The sequence below is a fragment of the Felis catus genome, chromosome E3, assembly GCF_018350175.1.
Source record: "Felis catus isolate Fca126 chromosome E3, F.catus_Fca126_mat1.0, whole genome shotgun sequence".
Lineage (NCBI taxonomy): Eukaryota > Metazoa > Chordata > Mammalia > Carnivora > Felidae > Felis > Felis catus.
This window is the reverse complement of record NC_058383.1, coordinates 4,811,396-4,827,827: the sequence shown is the minus strand read 5'-3', so window position 1 is coordinate 4,827,827 and position 16,432 is coordinate 4,811,396. Positions and strand designations below refer to the sequence as shown.

At 44.0% G+C, this 16,432-nt stretch overlaps 1 protein-coding gene across 3 annotated transcripts; it reads left to right on the top strand.

Moving 5' to 3' along the window:
- Positions 1 to 47: 47 nt before the first annotated feature.
- ZDHHC4 (zinc finger DHHC-type palmitoyltransferase 4) lies at positions 48 to 15,125 on the top strand. Of its 3 annotated transcripts, none has more exons than XM_006941906.5 (8): positions 48 to 444; positions 552 to 737; positions 1,301 to 1,424; positions 2,251 to 2,324; positions 2,794 to 2,972; positions 4,996 to 5,121; positions 6,936 to 7,153; positions 14,787 to 15,125. In XM_006941906.5, the coding sequence occupies exons 3-8, from the start codon at positions 1,308 to 1,310 to the stop codon at positions 15,075 to 15,077; spliced, it is 1,005 nt and encodes a 334-aa protein (XP_006941968.1). In that variant the 5' UTR covers positions 48 to 444; positions 552 to 737; positions 1,301 to 1,307; the 3' UTR covers positions 15,078 to 15,125. The 3 variants fall into 3 exon arrangements, with proteins under 3 accessions (XP_006941968.1, XP_003998476.1, XP_006941969.1); XM_003998427.6 differs by having other exon boundaries at positions 49 to 444; positions 6,936 to 7,180; XM_006941907.5 differs by lacking the exons at positions 48 to 444; positions 552 to 737; positions 1,301 to 1,424 and adding an exon at positions 1,612 to 1,829 and having other exon boundaries at positions 6,936 to 7,180.
- The last annotated feature ends 1,307 nt before the right edge of the window (positions 15,126 to 16,432 follow it).

Genomic DNA, 16,432 nt, shown 5'->3' with positions numbered 1-16,432 from the left:
GCCGTCCGCACGGACTTCCGCCGGAAGTCGGCCTGGCGGCGAGCGTCGCGTGCTAACGTCACAGGTCCGACGGAAGTCTGGAGAGGCGCCCTGACGGCGCTGGCTTGGTACGGCTGGCGGTTGGCCGATCCAGGCGCTAAGGCCGCCTCTCAGGGGTTTTTTGACACCCAGGCTGACCCGCCTTTCCGCCCCGCCGGGTGCTCAGGCACCCACCGTATGCCCGCCGAGCCTTCTGCACCCCGCCCCCCACCCAGGGTTCCGGCCGCCGGGGAAAGCTCTGGCCTCGTCCGCCCGCCGGGACCGTAGCCTGGGAAAGCCTTTCTGTTCGGTGGGCAGCGTGGGCACCTCAGGGATTAGGGATAGGAACGGGGATCCAAGGCTCCGGCCTTATTCTTCCCAATTAAGCTTTTCCTCCTGAAGTCGTATAACCCCTTTCACCCTGCGGTAGGTAACACAATGTCCCCCGACTTTCAAATTATTTTCCACAATTTCTGCCGCTCCTGACTCCCACCCTGTTTTATTATGTGAGTGTTTTATCGATGTCTCTGCAGCCAGATCCAGCCTTCTAGAACCATGCCCCCGGCAGCTCTGGGTGCCACCTGTTGCACCGGGCGCGCGCCGCTGCACAGGACGGGATGCCGTTTGGATTCTCCGTGAATGTTGGGAGGAGGAATGCCCGAGCTGCCGATTGAAAATGACCCAAACCAGAAATATGTAGGCTGGGGACCCTGAATCACGTGAGAATTGCTGCTCTTTGTTTCCTCTGCCTTACCTCGTGAATAGTTTGTAGTTTGCTGATCTCAGTTGGAAGTCCAGCTCCAAATCATACTTGCTAAGACCCAAAGTAACCATTTCCAGTTAATACAGACCTGTGTGTTGACTCTGGCCCCTGTGGGTGATCCCTGATTGCTGTGGGAGTGGGTCCCTGACTGCCTCTGGGGTTTGCTTGTTCCAGTAACGTTGTTAGCAGATTATTTTGGGTACGTTCTGTATCAATGTCTTTGTGAGTGTTTAAGGAAGTACAAAGATGATTTGTTGCTAGTGGGAGGGAAGGTGTATGCATTTGGCATATCTCCCCCGGTTTTATTTTGGAATTTGCAGGCGGGAGGTGCCCTAAACACATCACAGTGGTTTGATTAGAAAACTCCCTAAGCAGAAGCTCAGGACCATCTGGGAGCCCCTAGTGCGAGGCAGTGTGTGCTCAAGGGCTGATGAATTTGTTTAGGGAGTTGGTGTCTGAGAATGTGCACCATAGGTTTTATCCCTCAGTTGTAGTCACACTTTTTCTGTTTCTTTGTAGCCCCAGGATGGACTTCCTGGTTCTCTTCTTGTTCTACCTGACTCTGGTGCTGATTGGTGTTGTTACGATATGCATCTGCTCAAAAACCCATTACCTGAGAGGCCTGGTCAGAGGAGGAGCCCAGGTAACCACGATGCTCGGAGACCCCTGGATTGTGACTACCACATCTAAAAGGCTCACCGGTGCCCTGATGGAACAAAACACAGATGTCATTTTTATTCATTTGTTCACTTCTTTCATTTATGGCAGTTACGGTGTATCTGAAAGTCTCTGGGTTTGTTGTTTTTTGTTTTTTTTTTTTTTTTTTTTTTTTTGTGGGTTTTGTTTTTTGTTACTTTTGAAGTAACCTTGTGATGTTGCTTTGAGAGAAGATCACGTTCTCGAGGTTGGCTATTTTTCTCTGGATTTGATGCCTGTGATGGGGCATGGATGTGAGCAATGTCTGCCTGGAGGGGTCTGATGAGTGGAACTGGGGGCTGTATGAGGAGAGAGCTGAGCATCAGCTGCCCACACTCCTTCAGGAATCCAAGTGAGCAAAGTTGGGGTCAGTGGCCTTTGGCAAGGGGGTTCACTTGGGAGGGACCTGGGCTAATGCCCAGTGACTGCAGGTGTGGACTCTGGAATCTGAGATTGAACCCAAGGCAGGGAAGGGAGTGGAATTCACATTGGCATTACCTAGTCCAGTCCCTCTGCTCACCTCCCTTTGCCTGAAGACCCCGACATGGTGCTTTCTTTGGTGCTGGGGTGAAAAAGGAGGAGCTGGCATGAAAGGCAGACCAGCTGAGTGAAGCCCTCCTTTTTATTCTCTCTTAAATCTCTTCTCTGCCCGTGTGCAGAAACACAAGATCACCAGTATTGACGGCTGACCGGGAAGCATCTGATTTGTTTGGGAGTGGGGGCGGGGGGGGGGGGGGTGAGAAATGAAACTGAATCCTTTTCTTTTCTTTTAGGTAATTTCCTGTATAATTCCAGAATGCCTTCAGAGAGCTATGCGAAAAGTGCTTCATTACCTCTTCCACACACGGTATTTATATTTCACAGATTACATACTATCTTGTCTTCTGTTTTGATTGCTAACTGTTGCTGTCCTGTAGCTTCAGGAAGTTTCTTGTTGGTTTCCAGCTGTGGTATGGGGAAGGAGGCTGGAAGGATCAAGAGTCCTGGTTCAGGACCTCTGCTCATAAATAACCTGCCTTTTATTTCTGGAGTTTTGACAGAAATATTTAAAGAGTGGGGATATGTTGACATGCATTTCTGTAAAAAGAAATCTATCCTGATACCTCACTTCCCAGCAAAGATGAGAATCGTAATGGATAACAAATATTGAACGCTTGCTATTGCTAGGCACTGTGAGGACTGTGTCGCATTGTTATGTAATTCTTGCTGTTATCCCAAGCCCAAAGGAAGTGGTTGGCCCCGGGTTAACTTTAGTATTACATGGTTTCTTCATGGACAAGGCCCTGTAAAACAGCCACGTGTCTACTTCCTTTCAGAAACCACACCTTCATTATGCTGCACCTCCTCTTGCAAGGGATGGTTTACGCTGAATACACCTGGGAAGTATTTGGCTACTGTCAGGAGCTGGGGTTCTCCCTGCATTACCTTCTCCTGCCCTACCTGCTGCTGGTTATAAACCTGGTGTTTTTCACGCTCAGCTGCGTAAGCAACCCTGGTAAGTTGAGGCTCTCACTACAGAGACCGGCAGCCGTCGGTCTTACCATGCTACAGACCAGTGATCCCTCTGAGGACTTTGCAAAAGAGTTGATACGTAGTGGTCTCATGATCTTTCGGTTGTGATTGTTTTCTGAGTTATTTCTTCTTTGACCTGTGGGTTATTTAGAACTGCTTAAAATTTTCCATATACTCTTTTAGTTTATTTTTTGATCTCTTCACTAATAATTGTGTTATATAGAGAGTTTGTGATCCCTATGACACAGTTTCTTTTAAACATTTTATTGATAATTTGCATTATGGTGGTCACGTGTTGTTTTTGTAAATGATCTGTGTGTGCTTGGAAGAGTATGTTTTCTTGTTCTTAGGCACAGACAGCATATAAGTCCATTAGATCAAGTTTTTAAATTATGTTCAAGTCTTTTATATTCATACTAATATTTTTGTGTGATCAATTATCGAGAGAGGCATGTTATCTCATTCTGATGGTAGATTTGAGATTTCTCCTTGCAATTTTTCCTTTACTTATTTACTTATAGCGTGTGTGTATACGTATATCATGGTTATGTGTATATTTGTATTATATGCATTCAAGTTAAGAATTGGTATTCTCTTTCCATTGAATCTTTTTTCAAAATATAATTAGCCTCTTTGTCACTAGTATCGCTCTTTGCTTTCAGTTCTCTTTTGTGTGATGTTAATATTATTACACTTTTTTGGATTGATATTTGCTTGGTATCTTTTTTCCATGTCTTTACTTTTTTTTTTAAATGTTTATTTATTTTTGAGAGAGACAGAGAGAGACAGAGCATGAGCAGGGGAGGGGCAGAGAGAGAGGGAGACACAGAGTCCGAAGCAGGCTCCAGCCTCTGAGCTGTCAGCACAGAGCCCGAGGCGGGGCTCGAACTCATGGACTGGGAGATCATGACCTGAGCTGAAATTGGATGTTTAACTGACTGAGCCTCCCAGGCGCCCCTCCATGCCTTTCCTTTTAAGCCTTTCTATCCTTGAAGCACCAAGGGTCCGACAGCTGATGAACAGGTAAACTGCGGTGTGCCTATTCGACGGGACAGTATTCAGCAACAGGAAGGAATGAGGGAGTGACATGTGTTAGAACATAGATGAACCTTGAAAAACTGTGCTAAATGAAAGAAGCCAGAGGGGCGCCAGGGTGGCTCAGACGGTTAAGGTCTGACTCTTGATTTCAGCTCAGGTCATGATCTCACAGTTCGTGAGTTCAAGCCCCGCGTGGCACTCTGCGCTGACAGTGTGGAGCCTGCCTAGGATTCTCTCTCTCCCTCTCTCTCTCTGTCTCTGCCCCTCCCCTGCATATGTGTGCGCACGCACTCTCTGTTGCAAGATAAATAAAATAAAACTTAAAAAAAGGAAAGAAGCCAGATACAAAAGACCACAAATTGTATGATTCCATTCATGTGAAATATCCAAAAAAGGCAAATGCATAGAGACAGAAAGTAGATTAGTGATTGCCAGGGGCTGGGATTAGAGACAAATGTGGAGTGGCTGCTAACGGGTTTCTTTTTGAAGTGCTAAAAACATTCTAAAATTGGTTGTGGTGATGGTTGCATAACTCTGTGAATGTACTAAAATATGTTGAATTGTGCACTTTAAATTGGCGAATTGGGCTTGTGAGTTGTATCTCAATAAAGCCATTTATTTAAAAAAATTTGAAGTTTATTTATCGTGAGAGAGAGCGAGCAGAGGAGGGGCAGAGAGAGAGAGGGAGAAAGAGAATCCCAAGCAGGCTCCACCCTGTCAATGCAGAGCTCCACAGTGGGATCCACGATCCCACTGTCCACAATCCACGAACTGTGAGATCATGACCTGAGCTGAAATCGGAAGTCGGGTGCTTAACCGACTGAGCCACTCAGGTGCCCCAAAACTTTATTTAAAGTGAGTTATTTAGAATATTAAATATATAAGTTTTAGTTGCACTTTGTCAGGACAGATTTTGTGAATGTCCAGTCTACCGTATTGCTCAAAACTGACATTTGTCCTTTTTTCAGGCACTATAACAGAAGCAAACGAGTTCTCGTTACTTCAAGTTTATGAATTCGATGAAGTGATGTTCCCAAAGAATATGAAGTGCTTCACTTGCAAGGTGAGGAAACCAGCGCGATCCAAGCACTGCCGTAAGTTTGGCTTTGGCTGCTCCCTCTCTACCTTTGTACAACAGACGTGGGCTTTGTCAGTGAGGGAAGGTTCCGGAAATCTAAAGCAAGGCCATTTGCCTCCCGGGCATGGGCAGCCTCTGCTTGTAGAGGCCAGATAGCGGCTCCTTCAGATGACTGGAGGTGAGGTCTCGATATTCTTACATAGTGGGCAACTCAGCCCCAGGCATAACAGCCCATCCTTTGCCGCGCGGCGGGGCGTGTTGCCCAACAGGACTTCTGTGGGATGCTGTGTTTGCAGATTTCAGTGCTGGCAGAGCCTACTCTTCTGGGGAGTAGCCAAGATTCTAGACTAGTGCTGCCCAAAAAATATAATGTGAGCTACATGTGTGATTTAAATTTCCTAGTAGCCGCATTACAAAAGTAAGATGAGGCAACGTTAAATTTAATTATGTATTTATTTAACGTAACCTATTTAAAATATCATGGTTGGGGCGCCTGGGTGGCTCAGTTGGTTGAGCGTCTGACTGTATCTCAGGTCGAGTCTCACACTCTGTGAGTTCGAGCCCCACGTCAGGCTCCGTGCCCATCTCCCGGAGCCTGTTTCCGCCTCTGTGCCTGCCGTCTGACTCTCTCCCGTCCGTTGTCGATGCCAAAAAGATAAATAAAGGCTAAAAAAAAAAAAAAATTTAAAAAAAAAAATAAAAATAAAAAATAAAATATCATGGTTTATGTAAGAGCTTTTTTTTTTTTAAGTTTATTTATTTTGAGCGAGAGAGTGAACGGGGGAGGAGCAGAGAGGGAGAGAGAGAATCCCGAGCAGGCTTCACATGGGCAGCACAGAGCCCACTGTGGAGCTTGAGCTCACGAACTGTGAGATCATGACCTGAGATGAAATCAGGAGTCAGACGCTCAACTCACTGAGCCACCCAGGCGCCCCTAAAACACCATTTTAATGTGTAATCAGTTGTAAAAAATCATTCATGGGTTAGTTTATATTCTCCTTTTCATACTAAGTCTTTGAAATTTGGTATATATTTTCCATTTACAGCACATCTCAATTGAGACAATAAATTTTCATAGTAAATTCTTGACCTTTATTTAGATTTCATAAAATTTGCAGTTGGAAGAGCAGATTCACGTACCCAAGTTACTCCAGAAATTCTTACAAGTTTTTTCCATAACATAATCATTTTCCTTTAATAGTCACGTAATGATTCATCTCTATCAGAAGAATTAATTTGACTTCAAGGCATTGGTTTGGGGCACCTGGATGGCTCAGTCGGTTAAGTGTCTGACTTCGGCTCAGGTCATGATCTCACAGTTTGTGAGTTCGGGCCCCGCGTCAGGCTCTGGGCTGACAGCTCGGAGCCTGGAGCCTGCTTCAGATTCTGTGTCTCCCTCTCTCTCTGCCCCTCCTCCACTCACATTCTGTCTCTCTCTGTCTCAAAAATAAAATAAACATTAAAAAAAAAAGCATCAGTTTCAAAGTTAAGTCTGTGCAAGTTAAGTAAATTCACTAACCCTTATGTCATCTCAGCATTGCTGACATTGAACTTAAAGGAGCATTGCATAAATGGAAAAACAACTCTAAATTTAGCAAAATAAACAGTATTCTTTCAGGTTTTCCTCATGGCCACATTTTAAGTGCTCAGTACCCCTCTGTGGCTCGCGGCTACTGTACTAGACCCTGCACTTCTAATAGCCTGGTGATGGCAGTCGCCATTTCCTCCAACATCTGCCAGGAGTCAGTTTGTAAAAATTTCAGAGGTGTGCATGGTCTCATGTTTCTTCAAGGACTAACTCAGGGCTGTGACTTTCCCTTTTCCGTGCAGGTGTGTGTAACAGGTGTGTGCACCGTTTTGACCATCACTGTGTTTGGGTGAACAACTGTATTGGGGCCTGGAACGCCAGGTACTTCCTCATCTACCTCTTGACGTTGACGGCCTCAGCTGCCACCATGGCCGTTGTGAGCACCGTGTTTCTGGTCCAGTTGGTGGTGGTGTCGGACTTGTATCTGGAGACTTACGTTGATGACCTTGGACACTTGCAGGTTATTGACATTGTCTTTCTTATTCAGGTAATTAATATTCACGGAGTTAGGTTGTGGAATGTACGTTTCTGACTTTAGGATTCAACATTGGAAAAAGGATATGTATTTTCCCAGTCAAGAGATGAAGCCATTCCTTTTTAAAAAATGAACATGGGGTGCCCAGGTGGCTCAGTTGGTTAAGCGTCTGACTCTTGGTTTCCACTCAGGTCATAATCTCACAATTTGTGAGTTCAAGTCCAGCATCAGGCTCTGCACTGTCGTGGAGCCTGCTTGGAATTCTGCCTCTCCCCCACTCTCTCTCTTCCTCCCCTGCTCTGTCTCTTTCTCAAAATAATAAACTTAAAAAATTTAAAAAAAAAGAATATATAATTTTTTTAGTTGATAACAGTACATCTAGTGTAGAATTTATCCTTTTTTTTAAGGGTTTTTTGGTTTGTTTAAAATTTTTTTTTTCAACGTTTATTTATTTTTGGGACAGAGAGAGACAGAGCATGAACGGGGGAGGGGCAGAGAGAGAGGGAGACACAGAATCGGAAACAGGCTCCAGGCTCGGAGCGGTCAGCACAGAGCCTGATGCGGGGCTCGAACTCCTGGACCGCGAGATCGTGACCTGGCTGAAGTCGGACGCTTAACCGACTGCGCCACCCAGGCGCCCCATTGTTTGTTTTTTTTAAGTAATCTCTATGCCCAGTGTGGGGCTTGAACTCACAACCCTGATATCAAGAGTTGCTTGCTCTTCCAATGGAGCCAGCCAGGTGCCCCTAAAATTCATTATTTTGTTTTGTTTTGTTTTGTTTTGTTTTATTTTATTTTTTTATTTTAATTTTATCTTATTTTTCATGTTTATTTATTTTAAGAGAGAGAGAGAGAGAGAGAGAGAGAGCAAGCACAAGCAGTGGAGGGGCAAAGAGAGAGGGCGAGAGAGAATCCCAAGCAGGCTCAATGCTGTCAGCACAGAGCCCAACATGGGGCTTGATCTCATGAACAGTGAGGTCGTGACCTGAGCTGAAATCAAGAGCCAGACGCACCATCAGCTGAGCCACCAGGTGCCCCAAAATTCATCCTTTTAAACTATATAGTGCAGTGGTTCAGAGTTGTGTAACGACCACCACCATCTAATTTCAGAACGTTGCATCACCCCAAAAAGAAACTCTTACCTGTTAGCAATCATTCCTTTTTGTCCTCTTCCCTGGTCCCTGGCAACCACTAATCTGCCTTCTGTCTTTATGGAGTTGTCTTTTCTGGACATTTCACATAACACACAGTCTGTCTTTTGGGTTGGCTTCTTTGTTTAGCATGGTGTGTCCGTGGTTCATCCATGTTGTTGCATGAATCAGTATTTCACTCCTTTTTATGGCTGAATAATACTCCATTGTGTGGACATACCACATTTTATTCATGTATCAGTTATGGACATTTGAGTGTTTTCACTTTTTGGTTATTTTTGAATAATGCTGCTTTGAACATCTGTGTACAAGTTTTTGTTTTCATGTCTCTTGAGTTCCACCCAGGAGTAGAATTGCTGGATCATGTGGTAGCTCTGTTTGTAATCATTTGAGGAACTGCCAGCCTGTTTTCAAAGTATCTTGGCCATTTTACGTTTCCACCAGCAACGTGTGAGGGTTCCACCTTCATACATCCTCGCCTACACTTGTTATTACTTGTCTTTTTGATCATAGCCCTCGTCACAGGCATGAAGCAATACCTTACTGCAGTTTGATTTGCATTTCCCTGATGACTTCACGATGTTGAGCAACTTTGTGTGTGCTTATTGGCCATTTGTATATCTTCTTTGGACAAGAAGATTTGGAGGAGAGGCTCATCTTTTTTTTTTTAATTTTCTTTTTCATATTAGAGAGAGAGAGACAGAGAGACAGAGCTTGAGTTGGGGAGGGGCAGAGAGACGGAGACAGAATCCAAAGCAGGCTCCAGGCTCCAAGCTGCAAGCCATCAGCACAGAACCCGATGCAGGGCCCAAACTCACAAGCAGTGGGACCATGACCTGAGCTGAAGTCTGAGGCCCAATTAACTGAGCCACCCAGGCGCCCTGAGAGGCTCATCTTTAAATTGAGTTGTCTTTCATTCTTGTGTTGTAAGAATCCTTTTTATATTCTGTACACTTGACCCTTATCATATATACGATTTGCAATGATTTCTCCGATTCTGTGGGTTGTCTTTTCGTGTTTTTGATAGTTTTCTCTGAAATACAAAAGTTTTACATTTTGATTTTAAGTTGATTTTTTTCTTTTATTGCTTGTGCTTTTTGGTATCATATGTAGGAATCCATCGCCTAATCCAAGGTCGTGAAGATTTATTTACACTTACATATTCTTCTAAGTGTTTTTGTAGTTTTAGCTCTTACAGGTTAGGCCTCTGGTCATTTTGAGTTAAATTTCGCACATGCCGTAGGGTAGGGTTCCAACTTCATACTTTTAGTATGCGGGTATCCAGTTGTCCCAGCATCTTTTTTTGAGAAGACTGTTTTTTGCTCATTGAATTGTTTTGGCACTTTGTCAAAATTAATTTACAATAATGTAGGGTTCTTATAAAAACTCATTTGATGGCTAAAAGATTTCTACTGCATTTATGGGAAGTAGCTTGTGAGCAGTCACTGTTTTAGGTAACTGGTTAATTCTTCTTGGGTTTTTTTTCCTTTTGTTCAAAGAAAATGAACAAGTGGAATGTATTCCATAAATGCAAGGTTGGTTCAATGTTAGGAAATTGATTAGTATTTTATTTGGCATTATTAAATATAAAGAACAATAGCATGGTCATTTCCCTGTCTCTCTCTCTTTTTTTTAAATGTTTATTTATAGTTGAGAGGGAGAGACATACAGCGTGAGTTGGGGAGGGGCAGAGAGAGAGGGAGACATAGAATCCAAAGCAGGCTCCAGGCTCCGAGCTGTCAGCACAGAGCCTGATGTAGGGCTCAAACTCATGAACCATGAGATCATGACCTGAGCTGAAGTCAGACACTTAACCAGCTGAGCCACCTAGATACCCCACATGGTTATTTCTCTTGATACTGAAAAGTGTTTCACAGAATTCAACACCCATTCTAATAAAAGCACTCAGAAAATAGAAATGGAAGGAGACTGTCTTAATATGATAAAATGCACAGTAAAAGCTAGTATTTTTTTTAATTTATTTTGAAATAACTGTGATTTACAGGAGGTTACAAAGAAACCTACAGGAAGCCTATGCACTCTTAAGCCTGCCCCCCACTGCCAGCCCCTCCCCCCATGCCAGCATCCCTAGACAACCACAGCTCAATGCCAAAACCAAGCAGTTGACATTGGCACAATCCGCAGAGCTGATTCAGATTGCACCAGTTACATATGTGTTCATTGGTGTTGTGTGTGTGTGTGTCTGTGTGGGTCTGTGTAATCTGTCGCATGTGTGTGCCTGCATAACCACCACTATAGTCAGCATGTTGTGTCCATCACCACAGACTCCCTCGTGTTACTCCTTATAGCCACAGCCTCATCCTGCATACCTGCCACTGCTACTCTGTTCTCCATCTCTATTAGTATGTTATTTCATGATTGCTACATAAATGGAATCACATCCTATCTTTTAGAGATTGGTTTTTTCACTCAGTGCAGTTTCCTTGAGATCCATGCAAATGGTTGCATGTATTTAGGGTTCCTTCCTTTTTGCTGCTGTATAGTATTCCACAGTATGGGTGGACCACGCTTTGCTTAACCATTTAGCCTTTGAAGGACATCTCTGTAGTTTCTAGGTTTTAGCTATTAACTAATAAGGTTGCATTGAACATTCCCATTTGCAAGTTCCTGCATGATACCTCTCCACTGTGATTGCCGGGTTGATAAGTCCATTTTAGGTTTTGAAAAGGACCACCATACTCTTTTCCAGAGTAATGTACCGGAGTAAAATATACCGTTTTACATTCTCACCAGTGATGGAGGAATAACTGGTTTCTCTGCATTCTTTCCAGCATTTCATGTTATCACTGTGTTTCATTTTAGCCATTCTGATAGGTGTGTAGTGATTTGTTGTTTTATCCTTGAGTAGTTTTTGTTTCAGTTTTTTTCATTTATGTAAGTGTCCATACTGAAAAGTTACCTGTATACTTTCCACCTAGATTTAAAAATTAACATTTTAATCTGTTCTTTGTGTATTTTTCTTTCTTTCTTTTTAACAATTTTTAATGTTTATTTATTTATTTTGAGAGAGAGAGAGAGAGAGAGAGAGAGAGGACAGAATGTGAGGGGGGGATAGGCAGAGAGAGAGGGAGATAGAGAATCCAAAGCAGGCTCCAGGCTCTGAGCTGTCAGCACAGAGCCCGATGTGGGGCTCGAACCCACGAACTGCAAGATCATGACCAGGGTCAAAGTCAACGCCCAACTGACTGAGCCACCTGGGTGCCCCTTGTATTTTTCTGTATTATTAGCATAAACTGGAGACATTATGTTGCTTCACCCCTAAGTACTTGAACACGCATTTACAAAAATTTTTTTATTCTTTTTAATTTTTCTTTTCTTTTTTTCTTTTTTTTTTTTTAGTTTTAGAGAGCAGGAGCAGGGGAGAGGAGCAGAGGGAGAGAGAGACAGACAGACAGAGAGAAAGAATTCTAAGCAGGCTCCACACTCAGTGCAGAACTTGATCCCACGACCCTGGGATCGTGACCTGAGCTGAAATCAAGAGACACTCAACTGACTGAGCTACCTAGATGCCCCTGGAACATGCATTTTTATAGAATGTCAACCTCCAACATAACTACAATTCTGTTATCTCACCAAGGAAAAGTAATAATAAATACGTAATAAATATAGAATATATAGTAAATATGTAATATATAATCTAGTCCATGTTTAAATTTCCCCATTGTTTCAAATATGTCTTTTATAAAGTTCTTTTGCCTCCTTGAAGCAGAATCCACCTTGTAGTTAACACATTGCATTTGAATGTCATATCTTTTTAGTCTCATAGTCTAAAATAATGCCTCTCCTTTTTTTCATGAAGTTGACATTTAGTAGTTTAGTAGTCTTTTAGAATGTCCCTTGGTCTAAATTTGTCTTTTTCCTACTTGTGTCAACTAATTTTTCTCTGTTCCTTAATATTAATGTGAACTGGAAGTTAGTTCTAGAGACCTGATCAGATTCAGGTTAAATATTTTTGGCAAAAATGCTTTCTAGGCAGGAATGTGTATTTCATGTTGCATCCCATCAGGTGGAACACAGGGTCAGTGACACTTAGCTTGATCTGTTGCTTAAGGTGGTGCCCACCAGCTCTCTCCATTGGTGAAGTGCATTTTCCCCTTTACGGTAGGTAATCAGTGTATATGGTTTTGTTTTTGTATTTAGGACTTTCTGTAGGATAGCTTCCAAAAAGTATATGTACTGAGTCAAAGATTATTATTATTATTTTTTAACATTTACTTATTTTTGAAAGAGAGAGACAGAGCATGAGCAGGGGAGGAGGGGAGAGAGAGAGAGAGGGAGACACAGAATCCGAAACAGGCTCCAGCCCCTGAGCTGTCAGCACAGAGCCCGACACGGGGCTCAAACCCACGAACTCCGAGGTCATGACCTGAACCGAAGTCAGACGCTTAACTGACTGAGTCATCCAGGTGCCCTTGAGTCAAAGATTATTAACATTTATAAATAAATCTTTTGATTTTAATATATATCGTCAAATTGTTTTTTAAAACCCTGTGGTTAGGTGGGGCTCCTGGGTGGCTCAGTCAGTTAAGCATCTGACTTCAGCTCAGGTCATGACCTCGCAGTCTGTGGGTTTGAGCCCCGTGTTGGGCTCTGTGCTGGCAGCTCAGAGGCTGGAGCCTGCTTCAGATTCTGTGTCTCCCTCTCTCAATGCCCCTCCCCTGCTCACATTCTGTCTCTGTCTCTCTCTCTCTCTCTCTCTCTCTCAAAAATAAGTAAATATTAAAATATATATATATATTTTTTTTAATTAAAAAAAAAAGCCTTTGTGCTTAGGGGCGCCTGGGTGGCTTATTGGTTGAGTGTCCAACTCTTGGTTTTGTCTTAGGTCATGATCTCGTGGTCCGTGAGATCGAGCCCTGCATCGGGCTCTGTGCTTCTAGCACAGAGCCTGCCTGGGATTCTGTCTCTCCCCGTCTCTGCCCCTCTTCCATCTGCTCTCTCTCTCTCTCGCTGTCTCTCTCTGTCAAAATAAATAACATTAATAAAATAAAACCTTGTGCTTAGAGTGATTGGCAGGTATTCACTTTGTTGTGTCAGGGTGGACATTGAAGATGCCCAGTGGTGGCAGGTGCTTCTATGTTAGTAGGAATACATGTTGTGCCCTTTTAAAGAATTATATTTCTTTATTACTTTTGATTACTTTCCTTGTTTGGCAGTCATTTGTATATCTTTTTTTGTGAATTATGTCCTTTATTATACTAGAATTACTTTAGATTTGAGATCATATAATAATGATAGTTCATTCTTGTATTTGTTTTCTGTTTGTGTATCCTCTTTTGTATAAAAAAAAATCCTATAAAAAAATTTAGACATCCTTTCTCATCGAATCTGTCTCTTTTCTTTGTGACTTCAGTTAGAAGGTCCCTCCTGTGAAGAGTTTTGATGCGCCTGCCTCTCTTACTCTTGCCTTTCAAAGATACTGAACACTGTCAAAATTCATTTTCTTTTTTCAAAAAAATAACTTCTAAAAATTCAAGCAGTCCAGAAGTGCTTAAAATGAAAAGGGGAGAAGAGGGGGAAAGGGCTCAAAGGCACAAACTTGTAGTTGAAACAACTAACCTTGTTGTGATCATTTGCTATACGTCACGTGCACCTTAAGCTTTCTTTCACAATGTCATGTCAATTCTGTCTCAATAAAGCTGGGGGGAAACACATGAAATTTAAAGCATCTTTAAAAAAAAATGAAAACTGGAGGTTATACCCTGCCCTTCCCAACAGCTCACTGCCTAGAGGCCACCACTTTTGTAGTTTGGTGTGTACACTCAGGCTTTTTTTCCTGTGGTTATCGATATTACCCACCTTCATGGAGTGTGTTTTTGTTTCTTATAAGAATATGATCCCATGTGGATCCTTGCCTCTTGTCTTTCTTATCCGGCAATATTTGCCAATGTCCTTTCCGAATCAGTATGTAAAAATTGGCCTCGTTTGTACCGGCTCCTTATTATACCATAGTATCATTACCCCAAGATTTTACTCTTTCTCACGACTGGACTTCCTCTTTTCGGAAGAGGGGCTGTGAAAATCACTACAGTGAATACTCTCGTACGTGTGTTTCTTTGGCCATATTGTGTTGAGAGAGAGATTGGTCTCCTGTGTCCGTCTGGATTTATATTGTGATGCATGAAAGAAGATCTGTATTTATTTCTTTGTTTTACAAGTAGCTGACTGGCATAGTCACATCTCCTAGTATCCTTTTCCTTTTCCTTCGGTGTGCACATTTCATTTATCCCATAGTAAACTCCTGCATGCTAGGACTGCTTCTGGGGCTGTTTGTCAGCGCCATTTATGGTTCTGTTTTGTGTTCAGTGGGTCAGGTGTGTGTACAGGTGGGTGAGCTGGGGCGGCAGCTGTCACGTGTCTGCAGACGAGGCCAGGGCTGGTGGGTGCTGGCCCTTACTTGTGTCACAGCGTGGCTGCCTAACGTGCTGTTCCTTCTCTGCCCCCAGTACCTGTTCCTGACCTTGCCAAGGATCGTCTTCATGCTGGGTTTTGTTGTGATGCTGAGCTTCCTCCTGGGGGGCTACCTGTGCTTCACTTTGTACCTGGCTGCCACCAACCAGACCACTAATGAGTGGTACAGAGGTGACCGGGCCTGGTGCCACCATTGTCCCCACGTGGCCCGGCCCCCATCAGCAGAGCCCCAGGTCTACCGGAACATTCACTCCCATGGGCTTTGGAGCAACCTTGGAGAGATCTTCCTACCTGCCGCTGCACATTGTGCCGAGAAGATGAACTAAGAATGAGAAGTGTTACTGCTGTTTAAATATAGTATACATTTATTTGTACGTCTTTATTTGTACTTTTAAGCATCGGTGTGGTGTTTCTTCGTTTTGGGGTGTTTTGTTTTTTTGTTTTTTTCTCTTTTGGCTTCTGCTTCATGTTTATAAATTGGCTTCAAGTAGTTAAGGAAGGGACGAGAAAACTCGTGTTTATTGGGTGCCTAATCCTTACAGGTGCTGTGCTGGACCCTGTGGTAGAAACCCCCTTGCCCGTCCTCTGTTCACTCAGCCTGTTGGAACAGAGTATATCTGAAGTCCTGGTGTCAAGGGGACCAGAGATGCCTTCTCAGAGGACCCAGCTAACCTTGGTCTCCTGCTCTAGACTCCAGACCTCAGACTTCTGACAGGAGGGGCCTTGGCTGTGTCCCCACATGTGCGGGAGAGTTCCAGTGACCTGGGGTTGTGCCAGGCTGCACCCTTCCCATCCCTCCTAGGGAAAGGCCTTGGCTTCCTATCTCCTTAACCATATCCAGCACCCTTCACCCAGGCCCTCCCTTGGGTCAGCATGGGCCTTTTACACAAGGCCCATTCCTGTGCTGGTGGTCCCCTGCCCTTCACTGGCCTCTTGTGGCCACGTTCAAGTCTTTTCTGACCTATTAAAACAAATTTTTTTTAATGTTTATTTTTGAGAAAGAGACAGGAGAGCGCGTGCAAGTGGGGGAGGGGCAGAGAGCGAGGGAGACACAATTCTAAGCAGGCTCCAGGCCCTGATCTGTGAACACAGAGCCAGAGGCGGGGCATGAAGCGACCAGCGGTGAGATCATGACCTGAGCCGAAGTTCCATGCTTAACCGACTGAGCCACCTCTGCCCTATTTTTAAAATTCCAAACTATCACCCCCCACCCCTCCACTGTCCCGTTAATTCAGTGCAAAGAGATGAATGCGTAAGAGTTTCATAGAAAGTGCTGAGGGGATTTTGGAGGGGAGGGTTTTCAGGAGCAGAATACCTAAGATTCCCATGGCCAGGCTGCTCAGGATTGGGGATTGGGAAGAGGGGACTGGGGAAGAGGACTCGGGACTAGAAGCTGGAGGCCAGGGGTAAGGGGGTATCATTTGTCACTGCAGCGCCAAGAGTTCCGGAGTAGACGTAATCTTGACAATGAACTGCCAAGGCCTGAGCTACGGCTCAGCACACCAGCCTACCTTACAGGTGGGAAAGCGCGGTCAAATCCAATCCAATAGGCTTTGAGCGCCGCGCAGAGGAAGCAAGGGGAACTTCTCGTCTTGCGCGCGGGCGAGTGGAGCGCAAAGTCCAATGAGCGTTCAGTGGCGGGTGCGGCGGCCCAGCGAGCCCCCGCAGGACCCACAGGCGG

Coding starts and splice junctions, on each gene's coding strand:
- ZDHHC4 (XM_003998427.6), top strand. CDS start 1,308: ATGGACTTCCTGGTTCTCTTCTTGTTCTACCTGACTCTGGTGCTGATT. Junction 1,425..2,250: donor TGGTCAGAGGAGGAGCCCAG/GTAACCACGATG, acceptor CTTTTCTTTTAG/GTAATTTCCTGTATAATTCC. Junction 5,122..6,935: donor AGCGCGATCCAAGCACTGCC/GTAAGTTTGGCT, acceptor TTTTCCGTGCAG/GTGTGTGTAACAGGTGTGTG.